This window comes from Bos mutus, chromosome 26, assembly GCF_027580195.1.
Source record: "Bos mutus isolate GX-2022 chromosome 26, NWIPB_WYAK_1.1, whole genome shotgun sequence".
Classification (NCBI taxonomy): Eukaryota; Metazoa; Chordata; class Mammalia; order Artiodactyla; family Bovidae; genus Bos; species Bos mutus.
Window position 1 is genome coordinate 34,666,395 of NC_091642.1, and position 24,299 is coordinate 34,690,693.

The 24,299-nt window shown below is 42.8% G+C and overlaps 1 protein-coding gene across 50 annotated transcripts in view; it reads left to right on the forward strand.

Moving 5' to 3' along the window:
* SORBS1 (sorbin and SH3 domain containing 1) overlaps positions 1 to 24,299 on the forward strand; it is a 234,403-nt gene that overhangs the window by 96,168 nt on the left and 113,936 nt on the right. For all 50 annotated transcript variants that reach the window (XM_070363623.1, XM_070363628.1, XM_070363639.1 and 47 more), the window contains one exon: positions 16,221 to 16,275. In XM_070363623.1, coding sequence (XP_070219724.1) covers positions 16,266 to 16,275 — 10 coding nt within the window. In that variant the 5' untranslated portion in view covers positions 16,221 to 16,265. The remainder of the gene's footprint in view (positions 1 to 16,220; positions 16,276 to 24,299) is intronic.

Genomic DNA, 24,299 nt, shown 5'->3' on the forward strand with positions numbered 1-24,299 from the left:
TATTATAGTCTCAGTCCTCTAAAAGGGAGCTTTGGTATTTGTGGAAACCAACCCAAGAGTTCTAAAGTTACATATTTATGAAAGACTTTTGTTGCATATTTAAAGGATGGGAGTGATTTCTGCATGGGGCCTTTATCCTTTCTCCCATCTCTGCAGTCTTCTTAAAATGCCCTGTGTTTGGAGTTTTGAGGGATTGATTTCCAGACATGTAAGATTACTGTAAATTTAAAATAGAAGAACCACACTATTCAGTGCCTCACATTAGTGAACTTTTATTGAATGAAATAATGGGTTCAGAAACACCAAAGGGCATTTGATGGCAGATTTGCCTTAATTTATTTTTTTTGTGAAGAGAAAGCTATTATTTCCCAACCTGGTACTTGTATATAAGATTTTTTTACTTTAGTTTGAGACATTGGACTTACTATAAATGTTATGAAACTTTAGATGTTAATTTTGTACTGCTGCTTTTTCAGAGGGAAGAGCAAAGTGAAATTTTAAGAAGGAATTTGGAATAATATTGTCGTATCCTCACCTCTTACAGACTCACGTGGTAACAGATGCCTAGCTTCAGGGAGCTTAGCTTCTAGAGAGCACAGCGGGACCACGGGCATAGAAGCTGTGACACCTATGGCTGGCTTGGCTTTCCCCCTTGTCCTATTGGAAGGGCTTGGCAGGGTGGAAATTCTTTGTTTCAGGGAGCGTGTGTGACTGGTTGTAGTATTCTCTCATCTTGATGGATTGGTCTGGACTTCAAGACTCATAACATTTGGAAATTGTGGTCCTTTCCAGCCCTGAAATTCTATGATGCTCTGAGTCCCTCGGCCACATGAAACCTTGTTAGAGACAGATCATATTACATTCCCACCCACCCTGCTCCTTTTTTAAAGATTGTAGGCGGCCAAGGCCACCGCTGGCACTGATGTTCTGTAACCTGCAAAGCTTTATGAAAAAGTGGGGTGCTGGATGGGGCTGCCACAAGTTCTGTGTTTTCTGTTCAAGGCACAAAGCCTCATTTCTTGGCATTGCCCTCCCCGCTTCAAGCAGAATCCCAGTAAACAAACTGTTACAGTAAAGTAGTGACTAGTTAAAGCCTTTTATTAAACCATATTTCTACTCACCTCCAATTCTCCGAATACTGGGAGAGTGAGACAGATGGGAAATAGACCAATTATGTCAATGTGACCATTTATTGAGTTCTCACTGTGCTATGTGGGTAATGCACAGGAGGGAAATTAATCCTTAGAGAAGGGAAGTTAGTGCTGTTTTAATCCCTGTTTTGCATGTGGCAGAAGCTGAGGTTCATAATGTTAAAGTCACTGCCTGAACCCCTAGAACTTTTTGCTGATAGTTGACTGTGAGGGATTTAATATTCTCTTAGGAGCTCAGTGTCATCTCATTCCCCTACCCCCAGTCCTACAATGAGTGTAGTTGAATACCTCGTTCTTTTCTTCCAGTGTCTTATTTATACATTATGTTATATGAGTTTTGAAGGCAAGGTCATTTTGTGTTGAGAACTGTTCTCTTTGACATTTGTTTGAAAATGAACTCTTAAGCACCCCGGTCATCTTTTATTTTCGTGGTTGCTGTTATGTCCCTATTTGGTTAGCAAGCTGGTCTGAGTTCTAAAGGATTTCTGACATCTTTTACTTTTTGATAATTCTATGTTGTCAGCCACCAAAGCAATTGAGCAGAAAAAAGAAAATTTGCTGTGGGCAAATGTGGCAGAATGAGATGTAAGGAGTAAGCTCAGAAAATCAAAATCTCTGCAGTTATTGCTGCAGATAAGCAAGACAAGATGAATGTAGAAGTTGCTACCCGTGATTGGTGTGACCGAAGCCTCTATGGAGCTTTTCTGCCCAGCCAGATGAGCAAAACAAGTTCTCTGGGAGTGACTTTCCTGGGTAGAGAGGGTGTACACAGTGGAGGGAAATTTTTTTTGGAGGGGGCTGGCTTAAAAAAAAAATCACTGATGTCACTGTCCCCTCCCTTGGCTTGACCTCAGCTCACAGAAGTCAGCTCCCATATTCTCCCTGCTCCAGTGCCCCCACTTCTGTGGTTCATCCTGCATGCCTCAGTCGTATTAATCATTAAAAATTTATTTTATTTTATTTTTTTATTTCGCATTGGCGTATAGCCGATTAACAATGTTGTCATAGTTTCAGGTGGACATACACAAGTATTCATTCTCCCCCAGACTCCCCTCCCATCCAGGCAGATTAATCTTGAATTAGGAAACTTCCAAAGAATTTATGTTGCATTCTGTGTCCTGGTAGAGACCAGCAAAGATGCCATTGCCTGCATTCAAGGCCATTTTGTGGTTGAGGCACACTGCCAACCCAGGGCTCTCTCCATATACTTTTCTGTGTACACTCAGTGCTGGCTACCAAGTGCTACCCAGCCCGTCTTGGAAACTCCACCTTAGGGACTTCGTGAGGAAAACAGCCTTGTGAGTAGCAGAAGACATGGAAGATGATCATTAAATTAAGTGATCTAGGCAGTAACATAACTATCCATGAGAATTTAGTATTTGGAGAAAAGGTAAGCTACTACTTTGCTTCTTATGGGAAGCTGAGGTGTTGAAATTTGTGATGTTGGGAAAAGACAGGCCAGGCAACTTCAGGAGGGACAGGAAGAGCATGCAATGAGCCGAGTCTTGAAAGGAGAACTGGGTGAGATTTTCATTTAAATTAGCTTGAAGAGTCTAACCTACCTGCAGTTGAAAAGAGAACATCAGTTGCTGCTCAGAGAAACCAGCTGAGGAGAAAGTGGTTTTAAGCCTCAGATACTACGGATGATGCTCATCCTCCTGAAAGAAGCTCGAATTTGTTGAACACTTTAAGCCTCTGAGGCTGATGGCTGTTATTCCTGTTTTATAGATGAGGAGACTGAGTCTTACCCAGATTAACTGACAGAAGTCAGCTCAAGCATCTAGTTAAGTGGCAGAGCAGCAGCTGAAAGCCAGGTTGTTTATTCTAGAGTCCCTCTGAGTCTTTTACAGGTGTGTGTGGTGTTGGGGGTGTTGATGGGTGCCATTGCTTCCTGAAGGCTGCCAGCAAGTACTGTGTGTGATCTAATCTCCCCAGTGAACCCTCTCCAGAGAAGTTAATATTGTAAGAACTACAAGGATATTTTAAACAGTCAGAAGAGGGTGTATTTGTCAGCATGTCCCCTGGTCTTTCCCAGGTGAGTCTTGAAGCTTGGCATTCTCTTGGCTGGCATATTCCTACAGTGGAGGGCAATCCAGAAATGTTCTTTCGTGATGTCTTTAGTGCCTCATCAGGGCTTCAAGGCTGTTAGCCTTCTCAACTAGAATGTAAAGTTTCTGAGGGCAGGCACCATCTCTTATCTTGATTGATATATTTTGATTACCACAGCTGGATAAAAATGCCCCCTGAAGATTATGCATCTCTTTTTAAGGTGTGTCAGATCTCTGAACAGCCTTCGCATGGGACATCTTGCTTTTGGCAGGGACTGTGTCATGCTTCTTTGGGTGAGGAACATGGGTTGGAAAGAACCCAGGCTTGGGGGCCAGCGCCAGGATCTTTCCTACTTCTTCAAGATTTTTCAGTGAGTCTTTTCATGTCTGTTGAGGCTCAGTTTCTTCATTTGCAAAATGGGTATGGAAACCTTATAAGGGGTTCTTAAGAGTAGAACTGATGTACAGAAGGGTCTGGCTCACAGTTGGCATTTAGGAAACGAAGAGATGGTTCATCTATTTGTTCTGAAGCATGTGCAGAGGGCCTGCATGGTATGCGTGCACAGAAAATGGGTCTTGAAATAATGGTGTGGCTCCCTAAGACCCGACCTTAGAGAGCAACTCTGAAGTGTCTTAAAATACGATGCTTTTATGCGGAGTGTCCTTCATTGCCTGACTTTGCATAGGAAGGCAGAACCAGAGATGAATTTCTTGGTTTTTGGATGCTACTTCAGTATATAGAGCCTGGTGCTTTATATGATCAAGTATTGGTAATATCAACTTTGTGATAAGATATTCATCCATCTCTTAAAGCAATAAATGGATAACAGGACTAGATTGGCATCTCTTCACCAGAATACTTTTCCTTTTATAACAGCACTTTACAATATTTCATATAGCTTTTAAAATTTAGAAACACCTTATGAAATTAGGTATTGTTCATTTCTTTTTGTAGGTGAATAAACTGAGGCTGATAGAATTTGGGTTTAAATCCAGTTCTTTTAACTTTTTTTTTTTCTGTGTGTGTGGTTGTTTTGCATAGTCACTAAACACATATAGAAACTGTTAACACAGTATATTTTTCTTCATCTATTTACTTTTAATCTGTGTTTTTTAATTCAAGTGAGTTTCTTACAGCACATAGGTGGGTCTTGTTTGATCCAGTCCAGAATCAGACACGACTGAGCGACTTCACTTTCACTTTTCACTTTCATGCACTGGAGAAGGAAATGGCAACCCACTCCAGTGTTCTTGCCTGGAGAATCCCAGAGCCTGGTGGGCTGCCATCTATGGGGTCGCACAGAGTCGGACACAACTGAAGTGACTTAGCAGTAGCAGTAGTAATCTCTCTTGGGCTTCCCATGTGGCTCAAACGGTGAAGAGTCCACCTGCAATGCAGGACTCCCTGGCTGGAAAGATCCCCCAGAATGGAACCGCTACCCACTCCAATATTCTTGCCTGGTGAATCCATGGGACAGAGGAGCCTGGGGTCGCACAGTTGGATTGACTAAGCATGCAATAAATCTCTTTTAATTGATGAATTTAGAACATTGATATTCAAAGTGATTATTGATATAGTTGGATACGCATAGAACAACTGAAGTCATAAGTGTGTGTGTATATATACATACATATAATGCTTATTAATATATAAATGTATAATAGGTACCAACTGATTTCCAGGTAATCTTGTCTGAGAAATAACATAGGTTAAAAAAAAAAAAAACAACCAAAAACTTTTTATTGAATGTTTGCTATGACCTTGACACTATATTGAATATTTTTAGTGATTTTAGCTTAGTTGAAGGAAAACTCATTTCAGAAATTTGCACTGTATTCTCAAATGCTTGGGTGTAGCTTTTATATCTGATAAACTAAAAATTTGCCTAAAATTAGTTCAGAATGCAATTAAAAAAGAAAAGCAGCCAAAGTACTGCAATTCACTGCATGATGAATGGAAATCAGCATCTCACATATGTTATTGTTAGGCACCAAGGGTTTGATGCAGTCCTCAGCCTCCAAGGCTTGGGTTCAGGGGTTATTGATTCTGGTCAGACTATATGTGTTCCACCTCAGTTATTAGACAAATGCTGCTGAGAGGTTTTCTCAGAAAAGGTGATGTTTTCAGTGTTTCTATTGGCTTTTTTCTAGGTTAGTATACTGTGAGTAAAATTTCAGAACATTTAAAGAAAACAAGCAATTTCTGAATAAGCTAGTATTATGAATTGAGGTATTTAAGTTATGTATTTGCAAAAGACCCAGAGTCTTTTTACTGAATGGAACTTCTGTTCCCTCATTCCTGAGCGCGGTAGGGGCCTGCACTGCAGATGTCTGTATGATATATGATGTGGTAAATATGTAGCCTTAGGAATTTTGTGGTTTAAAAGAGAAGTTGAGTGGGAATTAGGGATTAAGAGTGGACACCTCTCCTGCCGTATCAAACTCACCCTTCTTTCTCGTTCTCAACCTTTAAAAGACCCCTTTTCAGCTGTTTAAAATTTTTTTCAGCCACACACAGTAACTTCTTAGTCTCTACCTGTAGCCTGTGGGTCAACCTTCACTCTCCTGAGAATTCAGAATGCTTTCACTTGTGCTGTCTCCACAGGCAGACACTGTGTAGTGACGACTTCTGAAGAAAGGTGTCATTTATATCCTGGGCTTGCCTCTATTAGTTTGAGGTTATGTATTTACAATTTAAGCGGAGCTAAGATATTTTGCTGTTATCTAACGAATTTGGGAATCTGCCCTTGTTTCAATGATCTAGATCTCCTAAGTGGAAGATTTCGAGTGTACTGGATGCTGCAGTGAGACAGCTTTGTTTTGGTTCTGTGCACGCAGCCATATTTGGGAAACACAAATGGGCCAGTTTTTGTATTTAAGACTTGTCTTGGTTAACAATGCATGCTTCAGAAATGGTGTGTGCCCAGAGTTGTACATATAAAGAGTTTGAGGAGCTCAGGGCTCTGGAATGCCATGGACTCGAGTTAGGAGTAGGGAATTGGCAGCAAGGAGGAGCCATGGGGTGCTGTGTGTGTTGTCCACCTGGCAGTCTCTGTGGACTATTTTAAGATAACATATTTTGGTACAATTGCTTCTTTAGGAAATCTGGCTAAACGTTCTAGTCATTTTATTGCCCCCCTTGTCCTCATAAGGAACTGCATGAGAGTAGTTTGGCTTCATTAAACAAAGCGATCACTGGCAATTAATGTTGTAAGTCCATATTTGGGGTGTTTGTTATGGGCTGTGAGAAAAGATTAAATCATGTGGGGCTGCCATGTTCTAGTGGACAAGATTGTTGGTTTTTTTTTTTTTTTTTTTTTTTTTTAGCTTGTCTGCTAGAATTTGCTCTTTAAAGTTCTAAAGATGAACCAATTGCATATCAAATGCCAGGGATGAGATTAAAAAGCAATTTCCCGTCATTAAAGAAGAAGTGTTTTATAACCACATTATCTACTGTTTGGAAAACAGAAATGAAATTTCAAAGTTACCTGTAACTCTACTCTACCACATCATTGTTAGAATTTGCTCATATTTTCTTTGTAGTATGTGCATGTGTTTTGATTTTTATAAATTTATAATTAGAAATGTCATGCAGACCTGTTACTGCTTTTTATTCACCTAATCTTTTTAAATTAATTAATTTATTTTAATTGGAGGCTAATTACTTTATAATATTGTGGTATTCACCTAATCTTATAAGAAGTGTTTTCCCATGTTGTATGTTCTACATAAGCATTATTTTCATAATGATTCAGTCCACCTAGGAAGTGAGTGGCTATTGTAATTGGCTCCCTGTTACTGAACACAGCAGTGTTTCTAGGTTTTCATAATTAATAAAGCTGTAGTAAACATTTCTGTCTACGTAGCTTTATTGTCATTTGGCGTTCTTTATCTGAGCTGCTGCTGCTAAGTCACTTCAGACGTGTCCAACTCTGTGCGACCCCATAGACGGCAGCCCACCAGGCTCCCCCGTCCCTGGGATTCTCCAGGCAAGAACACTGGAGTGGGTTGCCATTTCCTTCTCCAATGCATGAAAGTGGAAAGTGAAAGTGAAGTCGCTCAGTTGTGTCCGACTCTTTGCGACCCCATGGACTGCAGCCTACCAGGCTCCTCAGTCCATGGGGTTTTCCAGGCAAGAGTACTGGAGTGGGGTGCCATTGCCTTCTCCATTCTCTGATCTAGGTTCCTCTAAAGCACAAAGGATGTGAGCTATGTTAAGTCGTGATGTTCTACGCTGAAAACAATGGTAACAGTTTACAGTGTCACTGACTGTAGGAAAATGTCAATGGCTTTGCATTTGTTCACACTGAGCATTAATGTTTTTAAACTTGTGTACTGATTTAAGAAGTGGAAAAAATGGCTAGTCATATTTTTTCCTTGGAATTTCTTCATGCCTTTAACAATTTTTCTTATAAGTATTGAGTACACTGTAAAACAAGGATATTAATCCTCTCTATTATGTTTATTTTAAACCATGCATTGTATTACATAACTTGTAATCATGTATTACCTCCTAAATTCTGTTGTCTAAAGATGAAATAATTTTACATGTATAAGACTTGAAACTCTTTTGGGCTCTTTTGCTTATTGCCAATTTTGTTGGCAGAATCACTTTGCAGGTTTACTGAAAGACTTCATTATAAGTATAAAAGGGAAAAAAGTAGTTGCAGATTTATCGGCAGCTAACTTTCCAACTCCGGATCTTGCTTGATCTTACCTCTGGCAAGGGCCTGAGATGAAAGTGTGATGAATTTAGTGGGAACTTGGGCATGGGATTTCTGAATTCCAAGATTATTAAATAAGTCTTATTAAATGAATTCCTTATCATCATGACTCTCTTAATAGTGACTAAAAATAAGACTAAAACCAAAATTAAAATCTTCCATGTTTGTTGGGTCAGTGCATCTGGCAGCTAGGATTGGTCTCAATGTTTGGGGAAATGAGGGAGCAGGCTTTAGTGGGAAGTAACAATGAGATTAACGACTTGGAAAAGGGAGATCTCATTCAGGATTCCATGGGAATGATGAATATGATACACATGGAGTTTAGGGCTTATTGAGTACCTAGGGGAAATGAGACTAGAAAAGTCATTGGGACTTCATCTTACAGAGCCTTACAGTAGGTTAAGGAACTGGACATTTAGACCAATGTTTCCCAAAGTGTGACATTTGAGGTGATTTTAGAAGGTGTGCCATTGAACATTTAAACATTTTAGTATTTATCATTCCTTGATTCTTTCTCCTTACAGAATTTATTCCTCTTCTTTCTGTGTTCCTGTACAGCTTAGGTCAGATCACTAGCAGAGGGTTCAGGTCAGGTCAGTTCAGTCGCTCAGTCGTGTCTGACTCTTTGCGACCCCATAAACCACAGCACGCTAGACCTCCCTGTCCATCACCAACTCCCGGAGTTCACTCAGACTCACCTCCATCGAGTCAGTGATGCCATCCAGCCATCTCATCCTCTGTCGTCCCCTTCTCCTGCCCTCAATCCCTCCCAGCATCAGAGTCTTTTCCAATGAGTCAACTCTTCGCATGAGGTGGCCAAAGTACTGGAGTTTCAGCTTTAGCATCATTCCTTCCAAAGAACACCTGCCCATCATATTACATTAAATGGGACATCTCTGTTTTCTTGCATTGCAACTCCATGGTGGCCTCAGGGACAGCAGCTGTCAGATTCACATTGGTCTCCTGTGGGCTGGGCAGTATTTCGGATGCACAGTAGGTGTAAAGAAACGCTGTTGGGTTGGTATCATCTGGCCTGTGTTTTAGACAAACATTTTTCTTCGCTAGGAGGTTCACTGCCTTTTTTCCTTTTGCCCTGTCCCACCCAACCAGCCCCTCTGAGCTTATAGACCTCCCCCACGGATTTTTTTTTTTTTCTCCCATGGGCTATAAGGTGATTCTGAGGCTTATTGGGCCATTGTCATGGTCTGGGAATGAAGCAATGGAATAGAATGGTGAGTGTGAGGATGGAAAAGCAGAGGTGGCTGGGGTGCATGAGTCATGAGGGCAGAAGAATTGACTAGACAACGCAGCAGGTGTGGGATGGAAGGTCAGGGGGAGGGAGAGAAAGCAGTGTACTCAGGCCGGCACGAGGGACGCTCACCCACCAACACTAATGGGTGCCTGCTCTGAGCCCAGGCATCCTGCTGGACGTTAGGAGACAGAGGTGAGCAAGACCCTGTCCTGCTGGAGGGGTCTCGCTGTCCAGAGGGCTTGATAGGAGGAGTGGAGACTGGGAAGGCAGGGTGGGAAAAGATGAGTAACAGCCTTGGCAATCAGTTACCCTTTTGTAACTGATTACCAGGACACGTTGCACGTTTGGTGAGCATTTAGTACAGAGGACACAGGACACGTTTGGTGAGTGACATCAGAAGTTATAAGGGGAAAAGGGCACTGACCAGTTCATGGATTAGCCGTGGAGGGTTGATTCTCATCTGGAATTCAGTGTCCATTGCCAGGAGACCAAAGGTGCCCTGAGGAGGAAGAAGGATATGAGGCTAAGTAATACTCCGTTGTGTATATGTACCACATCTTTATCCATTCCTCTGTCAGTGGACATTTAGGTTGCTTCCGTGTCCTGACTATTGTAAATAGTGCTGCAATGGAGTAATGCCACTTGCAGCAACATAGGTGGGCCTAGAGATCGTCATACTGAGTGAAGTAAGGCAGATAGAGAAGGACAAACATCGCATGATATCATTTACATGTGGAGTCTAACACAACACAAATGAACTTATTTATGAAACAGACTCACAGACATAGGAAACAAACTCATGGTTACCTGGGGAAGTGGGGGAGGAGTAAACTGAGAGATTGGAATTGACATATACACACCACCATATATAAAATAAATATAAAATAAATATAAAATAAATATAAAATAAATATAAATATAAAATAAATATAAAATAAATATAAAATATGTAACTGTTAGAGACCTGCTGTATAGCACAGGGAGCTCTACTGAATACTCTGTAGTGGCCTATATGGGAAAAAGTCTAAAAAAGAGTGGATATATGTGTGTGTGTAACTGATTCACTTTGCTGTACAGCAGAAGCTAACACAACACTGTAAATCAACTAGACTCCAGTAAAAATTCAAAAGGAAAAGAAAGAGGAGTAGGAGGGAAACAGGGCTTAGTAGATGGAATGAAGAGCAAGACTACGGGAGACTTTTTCTGAATCTGTTTTTGCACCAAAATAATGAGGGCGTGTGTTAGATTTCTGTTTCTTTAGTAGCCATAGAGCCCATTCATCCAGGAAAGCTCAGCAAGAGTAAATGAATGAAATCCATAACAGCACAGCTATCCTAGTAGCCTGAGGGGCTCATGGAACTTTCTTCCAAAACAGGTGGAAAACCAGGCAAAGGCGCTAAGTAACCTGCTCGGATCCTTCTGGTTCTAACAGTCCATGTGAAATCCTCCAGGAAGTGAGCATGTAGTTGGAAAGGAATGAGGACACAGCTCAGGGTCCTCTAGGTCTCTAAACTCCTAGAAGAACTACAGAGGTCCTATTCTATTGTAGAAGGAAGAGCCTCATGACTCAGTGTTATGAGTCTGTTGCGACACTTAGAAATCAGGACCAGAGAGTGCTTGGGGGAGGAGGAAGGAGTTAACTGTCTTAAATTCAGTGGAAAGGTCAGTGAGGCCCCGACCGCTGCAGAAACTGCTGGGCTTGGCCATGTGTGTGCACTGGAAACCTTTCTGAAGGCCATTTTAGATAATTGGTTAGAACGGAAACCACATTGGAGGGTTTCCAGGAGGAAATGGGAGGATGTGGGGGATGGCCTTTCTGATGTGTTTTCCTATTGCTCTCTCTCCAGAAGCATCAGTCTTTTCACAGAAACCATGCGCTTGTTGTGTTCTGAGCCCCCTACTGTGTCATGGAATTCCAGGCTGAAGCTAATGTCAGGGTCAAGTTTATCCTAACTTCCTCCCCTTGAAAGGAAGTGTTAGCAACTCATTGTTTATCCTTTCTGGCTTTCTGAAGAGTCTCTGCGCCCTCTCTAATAATGTCGAGAATACGTTTGAAGAGAAATGACTTAACTAGAGGTTGAGAAGAGGATGAACTGTCAAATAATTGGAGAAACATGCCTTTGCTGGTGGATCAGCAAGTATAAAAGCAGTAAGGTCAAGCATGTATTGTGGGCTTTGTGAGCTATCCATATTATTCTTTTCAAGCTATTGGAAGTACCTGCAAACATAGTTATAGATAGATAGTTCTAGATAAATAACTATCAGTATAGATATCAAGTCCCAGATTGGATTGTAAAGCTGGAGTATTATCATAGTTTGGTTGAATGGGAAACTAGTTTCTTGTAGCCAAGCTATAGTGGAGTTAAAGACAGTCTTTGGTTATTTTGAACATAAGACTTGAAAGTTAGGTTCTGAAGCCTAAATAGAGATGGGGACAAGGTTCGTAACTGAACACTAAATGCTCAGTTCCGAGGATGACACAGTGTCACGCTTCCAGTATCTTGCAGGGGGGTGTGTGTGTGTGTGTGTGTGTGTAAAGAAGCAATGGAGACAAAACACCAAAAGTCATAGGGAGCATGCTATGCTCCCAGGGGCTCATTCTCTTCCAAGAATCTTTGCTGGACCTTGAATTCATTTTTACAGACAAACTCAACTCCTCCCTTGTTATATATTCCTGAATCATCCATATAAGGAAGGACCTTTTTTCCTTTCCCAATAAACAGTCCATATTTAGTTATTGGATTCTGTTTCAGCTGGAAACATGAGCATAACTTTTGCTTTTTAGTAATTATTCACTGTGTCATTAAGACTTATCCCAGAATTACAGGGTCGTGGAATCAGAGACTGATGGTGCAGAACCATTAATTATTTGGATGCATTCTTAACAAGACGGGCTACTTCACATCTTGTTCTTTTGGTGGAATGTCTGTGTTGATGTGTGGTGTTCTGACCAAGTACAGATGTCCCGACAGTCCAAGGGGTGGAATGGTGGCTTGACCCTACCTGGCCCACCCAAGCTGAGACGCTAGGTTCCTGCAACCCGCCAGGGGATTGCTGCTGTCTTGCAGTGGTTCAGTTTTGCCACTAGGCGGCACTGTCCATCTTTTTGGCTTTTACCCAAAAGCCCTCTGCCTCCTTTGGAGGGGACTTGGGGGAGAAATTCCAAAGATGTGCCATCATGTTCTCAACCGACTCAAACCCTTTACAGCTTCATTTTTAAATAAACAGTAAGTGTCAGAGGTTTTTATGTAAAATAAACTCTCACATTCTACATATGACGGTAATACTTGGACTGTCTCTAAATAAACTGCCTGGATTAGATTGAGACTTCCAAAGCCTTCAGTGTTCTGCTCAGCCCCAGTTTGTGCAGCTTCCTGATTGCATCCCCACCGCCCCGACTCTGAGCTCTTCAGGCCATGGGGACAGAACCGATTGCTGAGCCTCTTGGGGTTCAGCTGTGGATGGCCTTACTCAGGAGAGAGGGATGATGCCTCTCTTCTCTAGCAGAACCTTGGGGGCCCCTCCTCCCCCTCATCTCATGCTGCTTGGGTTGCAAACATCCAAACATTGCCTCTGGTTAACTCAGACTGAAAGGGGGATTTACTGGCAAGATCTCAGGTAGTTTGGAGTTAGCCAGAAGCAGGAGAATCACCCTCAGAACAGGGGCAGAAACACAGAGAGGCTGAGCTGGTGGACTCAGAGCCAACACCAGGCCCTAGAATAGTCTGGGTGGGGTGTCGTTGCTGTTGCAGCCACCGCCGTGGCCGGGACACCGGGCACCGTCCTTGGTACAACTGCCGCTGCTGCAGTTTTTATTTTAAACTACCCCCTGCTTCGTGTCACCTGCTGCCTATGTAAACAATCAAGTGAGAGCACGGAGCAGAGTCTACTACCCCCACAGTCTGTGTGTGTGGAGCTGGTAGCTACCTAGACATTGCCATCGCCACCTACTACTGTCATACAAGTTCCTAAGGTACTGGAATTGTGTCCTGCCCACCCCCACCCCCGGCCCATTCTCTTTCCATCTTCTTGCAATCCAGCCACTAAACTGTAGACACTTGGCCTGGGGAGGGCCACCCTCGGCCCCCACCGAGGGTGCTACACCTGGCATCTACTCTGGTTGGTGGATGTTTGAGGCAAAGTGATGGTTAGTATTTGGGACTCTGTCCCTGCCCATATGTACTTTAGACCACTTTTTAAATAAGGGTTGGGCTGACATCTAGAAGCTACTAGTATCTGTAGTCAGAAATATAAAATGTACAAAGGGTGACCCACATATAACAGATGGTCAAGACTCAACACGTATGATTTGAGGCATCCTTTTAATTTGCTTTATAAAACATTTCCATTTCTCCAGTTCTCCAATTGGAGACTCTCCAATTCTCCAATTTCTTCTCCAGCTTAAAGAAGGCTATTGTGCTATGTACTTTTGAAAAAAAATTGAACTGTAGTTGATTTACAATGTTGTTAGTTTCAGGTGTACAGCAGAATGATTCAGTTTTATATGTATATTGTGTGTATATATAGCTCCCTGTATTTTATTTCATATATAGTAGTATGTGTCTGTTAATCACAAACTAATTTATTCTCCCTTCCCCACTTGCCCCTTTGGTAACCATAAGTTTGTTTTCTATGTCTGTGAGTCTATTTCTGTTTTGTAAATAAGTTCATTTGTATCATTTTTTAGATGCCACATAAAATTAATATCATATGATCTTTGTCAGATTTACTTTGCTCAGTATGATGCTAAGTCCTTCCGTGTTTCTACAAATGGCATTATTTCATTCTTTTTATAGCTGAGTAGTATTCCATTTCTGTATTTATTTTTAAAACTAAAACAAACTGTGCAGAGGGAGTTGATAAATGAATTATGGAATGTTATAGCCATTAAAATGATGAGTATGACTGTAAAAATCCAGAAAACTGTTCATGAAATATTTGAAAACTGGAACACAAAGCTGTCCAGACATTGTTTGCAACTATGTAAATACTATTTATGCAGATAAAGGTTAGAAAGGATTGCAAAAGAAAAATACTCTCTATTAAGATAACTGCATGGTTGAAACAAAAACGTTTCTTCAGTTGTGCTTTAAAAGTTAAATAAAACCTTGGCATAATTATTACAATTATTTAAAAAGTAAAACATTTGGATGATATCCTGACATCCTTTCTGGCCCTGGGAAGCAAATGGAGGTATCATAGCCAAGATTGGAAGCCACTCGAGCATACAGAACACAGCAGGTTGTGTTCTTAACGGCAAGAGTGAGTAGTTCCGCAGCTTAGAGAACAATCGGAGGGGCAGTTGAAGGTCACGGGTAGTCCCAGGTGTACTTGACAGCGACAGAGGCAGAATTACTGATCTTCTGAGCTGAGATGGACTTCGAATGATTTCCCTTTTGCCCCCGGGTTCTGTGCAGTCAATTCCAAGGGCAGTGAACAAAGTAACTGCCCAGAAAGGAAACCAGTGCCTGACTTCAGTGTTAAAAAAGGAAATTAAAGCATGTCCCTCAGTGCAGACCCTGGGACCATACCATGACCTTATTACAGAATTCATGAACTGGGAAGCTGATGGCCTCTACACCATTGTGTCTTACATTTGAAAATACATAGAGACCAACTGGAGATCTTGTTAAAATGCATGTTCTGACGCAGCTGATGAAGGGTTTGATTTCTAACTTTCTCCATTTTTCAGTAAGTTCCCAGCTGATGTTGGTGCTGCTGGTCTGCAGACCACATATTAAATAGCAAGTTTCTTCAGTTCTTGAAGACTTGCTTTTCAGATTGTCCTTTAGATATGTTTAGCTAGACATTGTATTCAAAATAAGTGCGAGACCTGTACCTTGAAAACTGCAAAACACTGCTGAGGGAAATTAAAGGAGATCTGCATAAAGGGAGAGAGTCTATTCTCATGAATTGGAAAATTCAATATTGTTAAAATGTTAATTTTCCCTAGATTGATATATAGGCTCAGCATGTTCTCATTCAGAATTCCAGCAGGCTTTTTGTAGTTTTTGTTTTTGGTGAGAATTGATAAGATGGCTCTAAAATTTTTATGAAAATGTGAACCTAGAAGAACCAAAATTGTTTTGAAGAAGAATGAAACTGGAAGACTCACATTGATGTCAAGACTTACTATAAAGCTCTAGTCATCAAGACAATGGATTAGATAAAGACAGATCCATGGAACAGAGTCCGGAGATAGACCCACACGTGCATGGCCAGTTGCTAAATTGTTTTATGCTAAATGAGAGAAGCCAGGTACAGAAGGTTACATATACTATGATAGCATTTAGATAAGATTCTAGAAGAGGTACAGCTATAGTGACAGCAGCCCAGTGGTTTTGGGGGGACTGTGGATGGGACCTTATTAAGTGAGAGGGTTACCATTTACATAGCAGTAAGTGGACTGCATTCCCACCTCAAGGCAGTAGAGTGTCTTTCCTACGAGCCTGGGCCTTCAGGTCAGGCTCTCTGGATTCCAGAAGCAACTCTGTCACATGGGCAGCAAGCTGTTCACCTCTGTATGCTTTGCTTTCCTCATCTTTGTAAACTAATACAATGCTAGTACTTACCTTGTAGAGTCTTTGTGAGGATCAAGTGAATTAATATAATTAAGGCACCTACAGCATTTCTTTGAGCATAGTAAGCTATATATAATCTTATTATTAGTCCCCAGTAACCAGTTTGTGTTGTGACTTACTTCTCTGTCCTGAAAGTTTGTTCTTTCCTTCACCCTCTCCCCGATCCACAGGGACTTGTGTAATTTGAGATTTTTAATAGAGTGTTAGAGGTGGAATGGATTCTTGGATAGTATCAAAACCAAGTATGGGTGATGAAACACAGGTCAAGGAGGTTGTGTGATGTGTCCAAGGTCATGTCAGTGCACAGCCAGTTAAGAACCGGAAGCCTGGCTAAGTGACTTCTGGCTCAGCCCCCTGGTTTTATCAAGGCTTATATGGTGTTTGCATTTTTTAAAGTGAACCATAGGGATTTATCTCGAACCTGCCATTCATCAATTCCATTGTGTGTTTGTGTTTTTCTGCAGAGCAGTACAGAGCCCCAGTTGCAGAAGACTTGTCTTGTCACCACCATGAGCTCTGGTAAGTCATTTAAAATCCTGTCTTTCTCTTCTTGACAAATCTACAAAGCTGGACCATTTGCTCAGAATTCCCACTTACTCTTAAGGCCCCAACTGTGTTTCATTTTTTATTTTTTGAGTGCTGGGTAGTGCCAAAGCTTTGTCATAAATTGTCATCATCACCTTTGTTAGTAATGATTTATTGAGTACCTACTGTATATTAAGAACTACACTGTATGCTTTACATGTACTATGTTCTCATCTTTATAATGGGTTCCCTTTCCCTCTATTTGACAACTTTATTGAGATATGATTGATATACAATAATCTTCATAGAACCGTTCAACTTCAGCTTCTTTAGCATTACTGGTTGGGGCATGGACTTGGATTACTGTGATATTGAATGGTTTGCCTTGTAAACGAACAGAGATCATTCTGTTGTTTTTGAGAATGCACCCGAGAACTGCATTTTGGACTCTTTTGTTGACTATGAGGGCTACTCCATTTCTTCTAAGGGATTCTTGCCCACAGTAGTAGATATAATGGTCATCTGAGTTAAATTCACCCATTCCAGTCCATTTGAGTTCACTGATTCTTAAAATGTTGATGTTCACTTTGGCCATCCCCTGTTTGACCACTTCCAATTTACCTTGATTCATGGACCTAACATTCCAGATTCCTATGCAATATTGTTCTTTATAGCATTGAACTTTACTTCCATCATCAGTATGGTTCCATAGAATGGTTCTATGAAGACCTACAAGACCTTCTAAAAGTAACACCCATAAAAGATGTCCTTTTCATTGTAGGGGACTGGAATGCAAAAGTAGGAAGTCAAGAGATACCTGGAGTAACAGGCAAGTTTGGCCTTGGGGTACCAAAATGAAGCAGGGCAAAGGCTAGCAGAGTTTTGCCAAGAGAACACACTGATCATAGCAAAGATCCTCTTCTGGCAATGCAAGAGAATACTCTGCACATGGACATCACCACCAAAATCAGATTGATTATATTCTTTACACCCAAAGATGGAGAAGCTCAAGCTCAGCAAAAGCAAGACTGGGAGCTGACTCTGGCTCAAATCATGAACTCTTTATTGCAAAATTTAGACTTAAATTGAAGAAAGTAGGGAAAATCACTGGACCATTCAGGTATGACCTAAATCATCCTTTACAGTTATACAGTGGAAGTGACAAATAGATTCAAGGGATTGGATCTGATAGAGTGCCTGAAGAACTATGGACGGAGGTTTGTGACATTGTATAGGAGGCAGTGATCAAGACCATCCCCGAGAGAAAGAAATGCAAAGAGGCAAAATGGTTGTCTGAGGGGGCCTTACAAATAGCTGAGAAAAAAAGAGAAGCTAAAGGCAAAGGAGAAAAGGAAAGATATACCCATTTGAATGCAGAGTTCCAAAGAATAGCAAGGAGAGATAAGAAAGCCTTCCTCAGTGATCAGTGCAAAGAAATAGAGGAAAACAATAGAATGGGAATGACTAGAGGTCTCTTCAAGAAAATGAGAGATACCAAGGGAACATTTCATGCAAAGAAGGGCTCAATAAAGGACAGAAACGGTATGGACCTAGCAGAAGCAGAAGATATTAAGAAGAGGTGTCAAGAATACTCAGAAGAACTGTACAAAAAAGATCTTCATCACCCAGATAACCACGATGGTGTGATCACTCATTCAGAGCCAGACATCTTGGAATGCGAAGTCAAGCATCAACAAAGGTAGTGGAGGTGATGGAATTCCAGTTGAGCTATTTCAAATCCTTAAGGATAAAGCTGTGAAAGTGCTGCACTCAATATGCCAGCAAATTTGGAGAACTCAGCAGTGGCCACAGGACTGGAAAAGGTCAGTTTTCATTCCAATCCCAAAGAAAGGCAATGCCAAAGAATGCTCAAAGTACCGCACAATTGCACTCATCTCACACGCTAGCAAAATAATGCTCAAAATTCTCCAAGCCAGGCTTCAGCAATACATGAACTGTGAACTTCCAGCTATTCAAGCTGGATTTAGAAAAGGCAGAGGAACCAGAAATCAAATTGCCAACATCCGCTGGATCATGGAAAAAGCAAGAGAGTTCCAGAAAAGCATCTACTTCTGTTACATTAGCTATGCCAAAGGCTTTGACTGTGTGGATCACAATAAACTGTGGAAAATTCTGAAAGAGATGGAAATACCAGACCACCTGATCTGCCTCCTGACAAATCTGTATGCATGTCAGGAAGCAACAGTTAGAACTGGACATGAAACAACAGTCTGGTTCTAAATCGGGAAAGGAGTACGTCAAGGCTGTATATTGTCACCCTGCTTATTTAACTTATATGAAGAATACATCATGAGAAATGCCAGGCTGGATGAAGCACAAGCTGGAATCAAGATTGCCAGGAGAAATATCAATAACCTCAGATATGCAGATGACACCACCCTTATGGCAGAAAGTGAAGAAGAACTGAAGAGCCTCTTGATGAAAATGAAAGAGGAGAGTGAAAAAGTTGGCTTAAAACTCAACATTCAGAAAACTAAGATCATGGTGTCCAGTCCCATCACTTCATGGGAAACAATGGAAACAGTGACAGACTTTATTTTCTTGTGCCCCAAAGTCACTGCAGATGGTGACTGCAGCCATGAAATTAAAAGACACTTGCTCCTTGGGAAAAAAAGCTATGATCAATGTAGACAGAATATTAAAAAGCAGAGACATTACTTTGCCAACAAAGGTCCATCTAGTCAAAGCTTTGGTTTTTCTAGTAGTCATATATGGATGTGACAATAAAGAAAGCTAAGCAGTGAAGAATTGATGCTTTTGAACTGTGTTGTTGGAGAAGATTCTGGAGAGTCCCTTGGACTGCAAGGAGATCCAACCAGTCAATCCTAAAGGAAATGAAGCCTGAATATTCATTGGAAGGACTGAGGCTGAAGCTGAAACTCCAATACTTTGGCCACCTGATGCGAAGAACTGATTCCTTAGAAAAGACCCGGATACTGGGAAAGATTGAAGACAGGAGGAGAAAGGGATGACAGAGGATGAAATGGTTGAATGGCATCACCGTGTCAATAGACATGAATTTGAGCAAGTTCTGGAAGCTGGTGATGGGCAGGGAAGCTTGGCGTGCTGCAGTCCATGGGGTCACAAAGAGTTGGACAAAACTGAGCCACTGAACTGACAGTAAACTTGGTATTTTAAGTGTGTGTGTGTGTGTGTGTGTGTTCAGTCACTCAGTTGTGCCCGACTCTTTGCGACCCCATGGACTGTAGCCCACCAGGCTCCTATTTGATCAATGCTGACATGTGTATACACCTTGATGGCATTTCTTAATCTGAGTGACTGTAGCAAAAGTAAACATATTGACCATAATTGCCCCAAGGAATGAGCTAATCCATCGCTTCCTTTATCAGGGCAAAACCACCCTTTTGCTATGTTTTTGGTAGTAAAAATCAAAACCTACACAACTGAGCAGTTTTTAATTTAAAGTTGGGGTGGAACACCTGGGCTAGGGAAGACAAAAGGGAATGGGTAGGTCCCTGCTTGTGGTGCAGCCAAGAGCTGTCAGCTTTCCAGCCAGGATGTGCGGCAGAGAAGTTTCCATCTGGAGATCGAGGCCCACCTTGGCTACTGAGTGCTCTCTGTCACCTCCTGAGGCCTGCAGGCGGGGTAGGCCACAGGCTGACCTAGTGCATAGCTCACTTAGGCGCCTTCAAATCCTGCAATGTCTCCAGAGTGTTATCAGAGACCTCTGGAGGAGAAAACCAATCCTTCCGTGTATTCACATTCACACGCCCTTTCAGCTGAATCCCAACCCTTCCTGGACAGCGTGGGCTTATTGGGAGGAGAAGGGCCCCAGGTGGATCAGCTCAGGGCTACAAGTACCACCCTGCAAGCTTTGGCCTGTAGTGAACCCCTCTGTAAGATGGACATTGGGAAATTATCGCCTAATGGGGGTTTGTGAGGATTAAGTGAGGCAACACTTCTCAAGTGCTGAGCTCTGTGCGCAAGGCCTGACCAGTGTCCCGTCCGTGGGTCATCAGCCCAGCTTCCAGCCTTGCAAGGAGCAGGACTGGTCTGGTCCTTGACTCCATGATGCTTCTGCTTCATGAGAAGGCTGCATCCCTTCCTTTCCCCTCGAGGGGGGCTCAGGAGTTGCCCGTAGCCCCTGCTCTGTAACTCTGGGCTTTTTGTTCTTGCTATAATTTAAAATAGGCCAGCACTTCCCCCCAACACCCAGAGTTTCTTGTGCCTCTAATATCAGGATTAACCTAAACTGGCATCACCATTCCCGGCAGAAATAAGGCTGGAAGAGGCGGGCAGGGAGGGGCCGTGGAGGATGAGGAGATGCCCTTGGGACTTCTCCCCAGGTTTTCCCTTAGGCGTGTGGTGCTGAAAGGAGGCATTTCCCAGGAAGAGTCCAAGAAATCTGGACCCTTTGACATGATAATTCCCCTCTTGGGAATGTCTGTATTAATTCAAAGGAACCAAAAACATCACCCGCGTGAAGGTGGGGAATGAGCAGGGTCATTCTGTGTGTTTACTTGATGGGAGATTATACCACTCATAAAAACAATCATCAGGAAGAAAGCAGCTATGTAGAAAACACTTGTTCTTAACCTTTGATGGAAAGGGCAGCATGAAGGCAATGCATTCTTTTTATTCCTAGTTTGAGCTGAGCTGCCAGTCATCAGGGCAGGGCTTTACCTGCTTATCTCATTTTGTTCTCCTGCAGATCCACAAAAGTGGGCATGGCTTACCACTCCCATTATAGAGATGGGGAAACTGAGGCCCTGTGTGGCAATGATTTGTCTGGGGTCATCCGGCTAGTGACTGCTGAGGCAACCACCCCGAGGCGGCTGGTCATTAGCATACTGTGCTGCAGAAGTGAGAGTCTGTGGTGATGGAATTATTTTTCCAAATTTCTTCAAGTTTGGTTGTTTGAGTTTAAGGGGGAAGAAAACACAGGAAAGGAAGAACATGGATCTGGGCCTTGTGGAAGCTCTGAGGCTGCTGGCTTGGGGATGCTCGTCCCATTTTGTTCTTTGTCCCACACCCTGGGGCTACTTCAACCAGATAGGGAGGCTCAAAGCCAGGCCTGCAGTCCTAAGAAGGAGACCATCAGGAGAAATGAGGGCAGGTGCATAGGGACGGGATCGTTGTTCAGTCACTTAGTCGTGTCCGACTCTTTGTGACCCCATGGACTGCAGCATGCCAGGCTTCCCTATCCTTCACCTTCTCCTGGAGCTTGCTCAAATTCGTGTCCATTGAGTCGATGATGCCATCCAACCATCTCATCCTCTCTCCCCCTTCTGATGCCCTCAATCTGTCTCAGCATCAGGGTCTTTCCCAATGATTGGCTCTTAGCATCAGGTGGCCAAAGTATTGGAGCTTTAGCATCAGTCCTTCCAATGAATATGCAGGGTTGATTTCCTTGAGGATTGACTCGTTTGGTCTCCTTGCAGTCCAAAGGACTCTCAGGAGTCTTCTCCAGCAATTGAAAGCGTCAGTTCTTTGTTACTCAACCTTCTTTATGATCCAACTCTCACATCTGTACATGACTACTGGAAAAACCATAGCTTTGACCATATGGACTTCTGTCGGCAAAGTGATGTCTCTGCTTTTAATACGCTATCTAGGTTTGTCAGAGCTTTTCTTCCAAGGAGTAAGCCGTCTTTTAATTTCACGGTTTCAGTCACTGTCTGCAGTGATTTTGGAGCCCAAGAACATATAGTCAGAGAGAAAAGATGGGGAAGTAAAACAGATGATATTTCTGTGACTTGTATTTCTGGCTTTCTGCCAACACCCTCTTTCCATCCGTCCCAGAAATGTAGGTGCAAAGGGAACTTTGTCTGGAGAACTAACCTTCTATAGATGAATTGGGGGCAGTGAACAGGACAGGCCTGCCTGTGGGGCCAGTATCAGGTGGTCCTGGCTGCTATGGTTGGAGGGGGTGGGGGAGGGCAGCGGCCTTGTTTGCCTCTGGATCCAGGAGTACCTGGGCTGCCCTGTCGGTGTAGCTGATGTCATGGAGGCTGATTATTAAGAGCCCAGGTAGGATGACTGAGTCTCAGCCAAATGCGCTACTGGGGTTTGGGGCATTTGGGGAAATAGAATATACATAAACCATTATTAGAGTGTATCTGGTTTATATGTAGAGAGTATTCTATATATAAAAGCCATTTTTTATTTTAAAAATAAGTGTTCATCCCAGCTGAGGACAAAGAAGATAAGTCACAGGATGGACCAGAACAGATTTCATATCCCCTCTTATCATCTTAGAGCCTGGCATCCTTTCTGAGCTTTAGATTTCTTATCTATAAAATTAGAGTTCTTAACTCCTAGCTCTAGGGGCTTGGATATCAAGGATAAAAATCAGGTGCTAGTTATGGAATAAGTGCTTAGCAAGGACCTTAGATCAGGCAAATAGAGGCTTTATAAAACCATGGCTATTATATCTGTGGCTTGGCTGGCTCTTGGCTACTTCCCTGGTGGCTCAGACGGTTAAGAATCTGCCTGCAATGTGGGAGACCCAGGTTCTATCCCTGGGTCAGGAAGATTCCCTGGAGAAGGGAATGGCAACCCACTCCAGTATTCTTGCCTGGGGAATTCCATGGACGGAGGAACCTGGTGAGCTACAGCCCATGGGGCTGCAAAGAGTCGGACATGACTGAGCAACTAACACTTTTGGCTCTTGGCTGCAGCGGAGTCACCCCAACCTTGCTGATCACGTGCCCTGCCCCCCTTGTCTTCTCTGGGCTTCCACCATCAGTTCTGGGATGCGGAACTGGGTGGTGCTCAGGCTGCCAGTGGGCAGTGAGGGTCTCAGTGTCTTCAGCTGAGCAGAACTTTGAAAGGTCTCCACCAACAACGAGGTGACATTCACGGTAAACCTTGAGGTACAGAGGATTTCCCCAAGGTAGAAGAGGGAGCGCAGGCCTTCCTGGCTGAGGGCCTCTAAAGATCCAAGGCCTGGAGATCAGAAAGTATCTGATTTGCTGAAGAGGTTGTGAGGAGACCGTCATGGTGGGCAGGCGCAGGAGGGAACTGCTGCCGAAAAAGGGCTGGGACCAGTGGCTGAAGGGCTGAGAGTCGGGGGTGAGTACCCAGGCTTTGTCCCTGGGTAGCTGCTGGCCCCTGGGTCTTGTGTGTCAGTTTGCTTTTAATCATCCTGAAGGTCAGTTTGTTAATTTGAATATAACCACTTATGCCAATATACAGGCCATCTCACTAAAAAAAATATATTCTGAACAATCATTTGTACATTTGGGGGAACTTGATTCCAAGTTTAATTTTTTTTTCCTCGTAGAAATGATAATGTAAATGATTGACTTCCCAGGGGACTTGCCTGGTGGTCCAGTGGCTAAGACTCCAAGCTCCTGATGCAGGGGCCTGGGTTCCATCCCTGGTCAGGAAACTCGATCCCATGTGCCACAGCTGAGAGTTCGAATGTCGCAACTGAACAGCCTTAGTTGAGTGCTGCAATAAGACCCAATGCAGCCCAATAAATTAAAAAAAAAAAAAAAAAAGATTGACTTCCCAACTCTAGACTCCAGTAGTATTTTTATTTTCAAATTAGAAGTGAAATGCAGTACATTTAAAGTGGAGGGTCTTAGAAAATCACATTGCTTTGTCCCATCTTGTTTTGTCACGCACTCCAGGGATTTTCAGCCCTATGGGGTATAGATGGTGGTCTTAGTGATGCAGACTGAGGGCTGGGGTGGAGAAAGGGGCAGGACGGAGCCAGGGAGAGCGGTCAGGGAGCCAGGTCATCTCCACAACCAGAACGCAAGAGCCGTGGCGGGGACTGTGGTCTGGGGGCTGGGCCAGCGTGGCTTCTGTGGCTGTAGGTGTAGGGTGGGGTGGAGGGAAGTGTCAACAGAGCCTGAGGTTCTATCCTGACTGTCCGACAGCTCTCAGGATTCACAGGGATGCTTTTGAGCAGCCTTGGAATGGTAGATAAGCCTTTGTCAGGTAGGAGATGCCACTTTGAGGGAATTAAGATTTTCTTTTTTTAAATGTCAGAAGTGAAACCAAGCCAGGAGACCAGAGAATATCAC